The sequence below is a fragment of the Bombina bombina genome, chromosome 8 (assembly GCF_027579735.1).
Source record: "Bombina bombina isolate aBomBom1 chromosome 8, aBomBom1.pri, whole genome shotgun sequence".
Lineage (NCBI taxonomy): Eukaryota > Metazoa > Chordata > Amphibia > Anura > Bombinatoridae > Bombina > Bombina bombina.
This window is the reverse complement of record NC_069506.1, coordinates 133,427,554-133,436,237: the sequence shown is the minus strand read 5'-3', so window position 1 is coordinate 133,436,237 and position 8,684 is coordinate 133,427,554. Positions and strand designations below refer to the sequence as shown.

The window sequence follows — 8,684 nt, the reverse complement described above, 5'->3', positions numbered from 1 at the left end:
TATTGCGATCAGTAATATAAATATCTGTATTGCAAAACAGAGGGGGAGGGGGCGGGGGGGGTCAGCACCTTTAAATTAGTATAGTTCACATTGATGGAATAAATTCATTCAAGGAATAACATTTTTTTTATATAAACAAGAGGAAAACTTTATATATTGCTAAAAAAGGGTAGAAAAGGGAACATTGCACAGATTTAGACAAAGAGATCCAGATCCCTTCTCATGTTTAGAGGGTTACTAGTTTGTAAAGTAAACATCCAAAAGACCTCTCTTTTATTTAACAACATTTCCCTATTACCTCCTCTTTTCCATCGAGGTATATGGTCCATACCTTGGACAGTGAGAGCAGATACATATGAATTGTGTAATTGTTTAAAGTGTCTGGCTATCGAGGTGTCTGAATCCTCATTGTCTATTGACCTAAGATGTTCTAAAAATCTTTCTTTTAAGGGCCTTTTTGTTTTGCCTATGTACTGTTTCCTGGAATATCCAACAAGTTAGAAGGTACACTACATGCGTTGTGGCACAATTTATAAAAAAGTTTACTTACGGCTAGATTTAGAGTTTTGCGGCCAAAGGGGTGCGTTAGCTACGCGTGTTTTATTCCCCCCACAACTTTTAAATAATGGCTGATAGGATTCTATCAGCCAATCGGAATTAAGGTAGGAAAAATCTGATTGGCTGATTGAATCAGCCAATCAGATTCAAGTTCAATCCGATTGGCTGATTGGATCAGCCAATCAGATTGAGCTCACATTCTATTGGCTGTTCCGATCAGCCAATAGAATGCAAGCTCAATCTGATTGGCTGATTGTATCAGCCAATCGGATGGAACTTGAATCTGATTGGCTGATTCAATCAGCCAATCAGATTTTTCCTACCTTAATTCCGATTGGGAATTTGAGGGACGCCATCTTGGATGACGTCATTTAAAGGAACCTTCATTCGGACATCGGTGAGGAAGGATGGCTCCGCGTCGGCTGCTTCAAGATGGACCCGCTCCGCTCCGGATGAAAGAAGATAGAAGATGCCGCCTGGATGAAGACTTTGGACCCTCTGGAGGACCTCTTCTTGCCGGATAGGATGAAGACTTCGGACCCTCTTCTGAACCTCTTCTTGCCGGATAGGATGAAGACTTTGGACCCTCTTCTGGACGGATCGGTGATACCCGGCTGGGTGAATACAAGGTAGGGAGATCTTCAGGGGCTTAGTGTTAGGTTTTTAAAGGGGGGTTTGGGTGGGTTAGATTAGGGGTATGTGGGTGGTGGGTTGTAATGTTGGGGGGGGTATTGTATGTTTTTTTACAGGCAAAAGAGCTGATTTATTTGGGGCATGCCCCGCAAAAGGCCCTTTTAAGGGCTGGTAAGGTAATAGAGCTGTTAACTTTTTATTTTAGAATAGGGTAGGGCATTTTTTTATTTTGGGGGGCTTTATTATTTTTTAGGGGGCTTAGAGTAGGTGTAATTAGTTTAAAATTCTTGTAATCTTTTTTTATTTTTTGTAATTTAGTGTTTTTTTTTGTAATTTAGTTTGGTTGATTTAATTGTAGGTAATTGAAGGTAGTTTAGTTAATTAATTTATTGATAGTGTAGTGTTAGGTTTAATTGTAACTTATCTTAGGATTTATTTTACAGGTAATTTTGTAATTCTTTTAACTAGATAGCTATTAAATAGTTAATAACTATTTAATAGCTATTGTACCTAGTTAAAATAAATACAAAGTTGCCTGTAAAATAAATATAAATCCTAAAATAGCTACAATATAATTATTCGTTATATTGTAGCTATATTAGGGTTTATTTTACAGGTAAGTATTTAGCTTTAAATAGGATTAATTTATTTAATAAGAATTAATTTATTTTGTTAGATTAAAATTATATTTAATTTAGGGGGGTGTTAGGGTTAGGGTTAGACTTAGTTTTAGGGGTTAATACATTTATTAGAGCAGCGGTGAGGTCCGGTCGGCAGATTAGGGGTTAATACTTGAAGTTAGGTGGCGGCGATGTTAGGGAGGGCAGATTAGGGGTTAATAAAATTTGTTATAGGGTTTGCGAGGCGGGAGTGCAGCGGTTTAGGGGTTAATACATTTATTATAGTGGCGGCGAGGTCCGGTCGGCAGATTAGGGGTTAATAAGTGTAGGTAAGGTAGCGGCGACGTTGGGGGGGCAGATTAGGGGTTAATAAATATTATGTAGGTGTCGGCGATGTTAGGGGCAGCAGATTAGGGGTACATAGGGATAATGTAGGTGGCTGCGGTGTGCGGTCGGCAGATTAGAGGTTACATTTTTTTATTATAGTGGCGGCGTTGTGGGGGGGCCTCGGTTTAGAGGTAAATAGGTAGTTTATGGGTGTTAGTGTACTTTAGAGCACAGTAGTTAAGAGCTTTATAAACCGGCGTTAGCCCATAAAGCTCTTAACTACTGACTTTTTCCTTGCGGCTGGAGTCTTGTCGGTAGAGTTCTAACGCTCACTTCAGCCAAGACTCTAAATACCGGTGTTAGGAAGATCCCATTGAAAAGATAGGATACGCAATTGGCATAAGGGGATCTGCAGTATGGAAAAGTCGCGGCTGGAAAGTAAGCGTTAGACCCTTTCCTGACTGACTCTAAATACCAGCGGGCAGTAAAAACCAGCGTTAGGACCCATTAACGCTGGTTTTGACGGCTAACGCAGAACTCAAAATCTAGGCGATCATTTTTGCATATTGGTCTTCTACATTTGTAGAAACATTTTTTTAATTGCAATCAATTTTTATTAAACATAGGTTTCAAGTCAGAAGGTGACAAATAGTTTAAATCGGGATGATTGACGACCCCTGCTAGCGGCCACCAGGGAATAGAAGTGGCATTGCACAAGCATTTCACCAGAAATGCTTGTGCAATGTTTAATGCAGACAGCATATAATGTCGGCATTTAGCGAGGTTGAGAGGACATGATTCACTATTGTTAAATCTATGACTGTTGTTAAATCTACCCCCATATCTTTATTGTTCTTACTGTCAAGTCTCAATGGAGGACCTCTTGTCCTTTGTACAGTAATATTGATAAACAGGTCAGGTAATAATTGCTTATGTGGGACGTGCATTTATTTGTTTAATGTGATCATATCCTATCAGAGATGCTTACTTTCAGGTGTAAATAATTGCAAACTTTCCACCCTTTCTTCATAATTCAGATCTGCTATTCCTTTTATCAATGTTGTCACTATATATATATATATACATATCGATATTTAGACATGTATATGTATGTAACTCTATATTAAAGCCCTTTGCAGCCTTCTTTGAGACCTCATATCTTTGAGCCCTTATAACTTTTCTTTGTGCAATTTTTATTTTTTAAATAATTTTTTAGATGGTGTTATTAGGAGTGTAACTGTACTTTTAAATGTATTTTTGATGTGTTTTGTGACATTTTTTTTGTCTCGTGTAACAGTTAGCCAGAGCACTGAAGTTGCAGTAATTATTCTAGTTTAAGTTATGATTGTGCTCAACCATTCACATTTACTTTCAACTTTTAATACGAACGCAATTTAATTGGCACACAAATGGCCACGAAAACCCGATATTGCTTGCTTGCAAACAATAGCGCTCCACTCATAATTTAGCACTTAATAGTTAATATGCCAAAATTGTTTTGCTTCTGTAATATGCTGGATTGGTATCCAGATACATTAATCAATTAACATTAAATTCCATCTTCAGGTTTGAAAACCAGTGTCAAGACCTGCGCTATAAACAAGCCCGATAAGAGGGCTTGTTAATGACTGCCAACATATAAGATTTGTTGGTGGTCATTAAGGGCTCATCAAACTCATTTTTTTCTTCCTTACCAAATTACATGTGTTAGAAATGGAGAACATCTGCATTTCTTACATAAATGGCTAAATGTGCAAAACTGATTTTTTAAGGGTTAAACCCTCCCCCCCCAAGAAGATGCACAGCCTGGTGTGTGATTGCAGTATCATTGACACCCCTAACAAGCTCAACAGTTATGCAATTAATCTTTTGCTGCATTTGGAGAGAGCAGAATCTTCAGTCTGTATCAGCACTTACACAATCACTCACAGCTGCTGGTTCATTGTTTACCTTTGGATAGTTTAAAACTGACTTAATTGCTGTTTAACCATTGAACTCCCCCCCCCCCCAAAAAAAAAACAAAAACAAAAAAAAAACAAGGAAATTGTGTTTCTTTAAATGTGAACTGAACATGTGTAAGACTTGCTACTCAAAAAGTCACAAGAAAGTGAGGATAAGCTAAAGGTAAGGATGATGAACTCATGCAAAAACTTTATTTATTTTATATTTCTGATGGATTGGAATACAGCTGGTCTGGGACCTCAATGTAAAGTATCTAAAAGGTCTTTGCAATACAAAGTCAAATAAAAACATGAGGAAAACTGGTTTTGTGTTGGATTAGAAGGGCTTTGATTTTGAAAACAGCTTTTCGAGCAGAGACTGTTTTTGAAGAGTCCATAAGTTGATTTCTTCATGGCACTTGAACACTTGAACTAGAATACTCCTACAGCTAAGAAGAATGCCTTAAAGGAACATTAAACTGCTAGGTGTAGCTACAGTAGTAGGGTTAGTACTCGTAATGCTATTGTTTGTCCTCCTATAACTGCAACTCTCTTCAAAGATGTTCACTTATTTGAATTTTTCAACCCTTTAAAAGAGTTGGTTAGTGAAGTTCTGCATCTTTACAAAGGGCACCACCATCTTGGAATTTAAGTATCCTTGTTCCCTGTGACAGAAGTGGTGCACACTTACCGATCAAGTTGTATCATGCACTTTAGTTTAGCATGCACAATACAGAGCAGGAGCTGTACATTTTTTTCAGGTGGCCTGCAAAAATGTAACTCTTCTGTTTTCTATTGTGTGAGCTAAACCAAAGTGCAAGGTACAGCTGTCAAAAAGCCAGTAGCATCACTGATCTGTGAAAGTTCACTGCTTCTATCACAGGATGCAACAATACCTGCATATAAAGATGGCCCAGTAGAAAGATGCAGAGCTTTACCAACTGGCTTCTGTAATAGGTAATAAGAGAATAGCCTTAAAGTGAGCTGCAGGAACAGGATACAAAAATAATAGCATGGTGAGTAGTATCCATAAAGCTTTAGTTGTACCCAGCAGTTCAGTGTCCCTTTGGTTAATAGACAATATATTGTACATTAAAAGCAATTCCTACCCCCTGCATAAGCAACCATATTTTGTGCCCAACACAATTCCCTAGGTCTTTCATCCTAGCCCTATAAGGTGTTTTGTATCTTGGAACTATCATGATCAGACATTTAAGTGGTTATTAGAAGACCTCAAGCTACAATAAATCTTCTGATTATTATTATTAATCCTGTTGAAAAATGTTTTTTCATTCATGCCATTACTGGGGGCTGAGACTTATTTAATGTTGTAAGTGGTTTGCCTTTCTGTTTCAATAAGCCATAAATGTCTGCTGGCCTTTGTTAGATTAAAGGAAAAGCACCAACACCTGCTTATATATTAAAAACAATCAGAAAAGTAGAAGTGTAAATTTTTCATTTAAGAATGTTCCCATGCATAGGGCCTGAATGATAGAAGAAAAAAGATATTTCATTAATATTTAAGAAACAAAAATCATAACACAACAGATGAATAAGTGACAATGTACGTGATTACATTGGTTCAAAGGATCATTTGGACGTGTTAGGTCTTAGCGTAAATTTGATTTATGTGGTTGGTGAGGGCTATGCATTAGTGGTAACTTATTCATGGTTAATGTGGCTGAGGTCCAAGGGTACAACAACAGTCAAGGGAGCTGCAACTTTGGTGATTGGTGATGGAGGATTTCCTGGAAAGAGGAATATTATATGATCAGAACTGTAAGAATTATCCTCCTTCACAATTACTTACATGATATTTATCAGATATTTATTTGTCTTTGAACATGCCACGTCAGAGCTCAGGATAGCATAGCTGAGAGGTCATTGGCTAAGAACATCTGTAATACAGTGCCCTTGTACTAAAAGGCACTAACTTACTAGATAAGAATGTTAAGTGTTGTGGTTAATGACCACACTGATGGGAAGCACACAATGTATAGTGCAGTAGGGGATAATTTAATAAGAGGACACATGGAAATTTAAAAGAAAAAAACTCCTAGATCTATATAATATGAAGATGGTTTTTTTTTTTTAATCTTTTGCAGCCAGCCTTATAAATCTTGCTTTTATTCCCAGCCTGTGATTAAACAATCCATGAATCCATACAGTAATTGAATTAGACATGGTTCTAGGCTATTCTGTGTGTGGCTGGAATGATCTTGACACACAACTCACCTTATGTAAAATAGTGTTCTAAAAATAACATGGGATGAGGGTTATGAATATAATTACCATATAAGAAGATAAATTGCTTTATTACACACACACACACACACACACACACACACACACACACATACACACACACACACACACACACACAAACACACACACACACACTACTCTGACACAACTGACAGAGGGTGAATGTTTCAGAGCATGCAAAAGTAATGTGTTTGGCATTCTTGGGGATAACTTAAGTAAAAATAATATTATAAGTAAAGAATAATCTTTTGAATGTTTTCTTGAGAGCCCCCTTGACTTCTTTGTTTCTCAAACAGTAGATGATAGGATTTACAAGCGGAGTTAGAAGGCTGTACATTAGTGATAATAATCTTTCAAGTTCCAAAGGATATCCAGATGTTGGTCCAACATAATTCAAGTTTGCAGTCCCATAGAACATTGTGACAACAATTAAATGGGAAGAGCAAGTGGAGAATGCTTTACGTCTTCCTGCAGAAGAATTGATTTTCATGATTGTAGAGAGAATATTTATGTAGGAAATTACAATAAAAAGGAATGGGCTAAACCCAAGAAAAACACTGACTACATACAATAAGATTTTACTGGTATAAGTCGGATTGCAGGCGGCTTCTATAAGCGGAGGTACATCACAATAAAAATGATTAATGTTCTGTTCAGATTTGCAAAAAAAGAGGTTGGATGTCAAGACTGTATGAAGAATAGAGTTCAAAAATCCACTTATCCAGGATCCTGCAGCCAAGTTTGTACAGAGCCTGTTGTTTATAATTAAAGGATACTTCAACGGGTTACATATGGCTACAAAACGGTCATATGCCATAGTAGCAAGTAGTATACATTCTGCACCGCCTAAGGAAACAAATAAATATAACTGTGCAAAGCATAAGTTGAATGAAATCCATCTATTTCCAGAAATGCAGTTATATATCATCCATGGGAGAGTAACAGATGAATAGCAGATGTCCAAAAGGGAAAGATTGCTTATAAAAAAATACATTGGCATGTGCAGATTTGTATTAATTTTTATAATGGTAAAAATGCAAAGATTTCCCATCAGGATTGTAAGGTAAATGCAAAGAAATAAAAAGGAAATAAAAATCCAACCCTCTGAAAAGTCAAGGAGAGCAAAATTCTTCACTGTTGTGTAGTTTTTTTGTTGTAGTATTTCAATGGCTAACATCTGAGAAAAATAAATTAATAATATTTTGATATATATATATATATATATATATGTGTGTATCATATTTTTAATGTATTGAATTTGAAAATCAGTTAGTTCTTATCTTTTGGATATTCAGTTACAAATCCCCAAATCCGGAATTCCAAAATTCACAATTATTCTGAAATCCAGACTTTTTAAATGATATTTAAAAAAAAAAAAAAACAACTAAATAAATAAATACATTTGTAAAAATTACCATTTCCCCGGCCAGTATTTCACCTTCTCTGTCTATTTTTGTGTTTGAAAATGCAAATGCTAGTCTATATTTATTTAAAACAAAAACTATTACCTTCTGATTACAGTACTGTACTATTTCTCTGATAATACTATGTATACAATGTATATTATGTATGTTGGTTACCCTTGGCCCCATTCTCTCTCTAGGTTTGCCCATTTTACAGGTGCAAATATTCAGAAATCCAAACCTTTTCTGGTTCCAAGCAGTTTGTATAAAAAGTTTCATACTTGCACCTATTATTTTGTCAGATGACCACTGTTTCTAATAAAATTAGCTGATAGGCAAGAGCGCATATGACCCCTCCTTTCACATTAATAATATTTTTACTTCTGCTATTATAATACATTCAGGGGTATATATTTATGTGAGCAATTAATCTATAGCCTGTCAAAAAATCACGGGTTCCAACATTTCAACATATCAGCAGTTAATTTAAAGGTATATGTTTAAATGCTAATGAGTACAAAGCAACATGTATATAGGACACCAATGAATTACTAGAACATAACAATACATGTCTTTTTATAGTTTAACGAAGGTTCAAGAAGAAAATGTGCTGCATTTGAGCTTTCATTCGTGAGGTTTTATATGCATAAAAGGAATAGTCTCTACAGTTCCAAACCAGTGCTGTTTGACTGTCACAGCCATGCCCAGATTTGAACCTGGGTCTCTAGCTTGTTTCTTTATTCCTGCGCCACTAGAGAGCTTTGCATTTCACTGTAGATTTTGGAGACCTGTTACCTGCAGAGGATTGCTCTCTGGCTCCACCTGCTTGTCAGCTGCAGGTTGTTTTGCAATCAGCTCCCCTATAAAAGGCTGCTTTACAATCCACTTCCTGCTCTGATATATGGATTCATCCTGTTCCAGTGTTAGTGCCTCTGACC

General features: G+C 36.5%; 1 protein-coding gene across 1 annotated transcript; it reads right to left on the bottom strand.

Moving 5' to 3' along the window:
• Positions 1 to 6,554: 6,554 nt before the first annotated feature.
• LOC128638878 (olfactory receptor 5V1-like) lies at positions 6,555 to 7,520 on the bottom strand. Its single transcript, XM_053691006.1, has one exon. It carries the CDS (start codon positions 7,518 to 7,520, stop codon positions 6,555 to 6,557), a length of 966 nt encoding a protein of 321 aa, XP_053546981.1.
• Between the last annotated feature and the right edge of the window lie 1,164 nt (positions 7,521 to 8,684).

What these genes read in the sequence shown, in the direction of transcription:
- LOC128638878 (XM_053691006.1), bottom strand. Translation starts at nt 7,520, where the DNA reads ATGTTAGCCATTGAAATACTACAACAAAAAAACTACACAACAGTGAAG.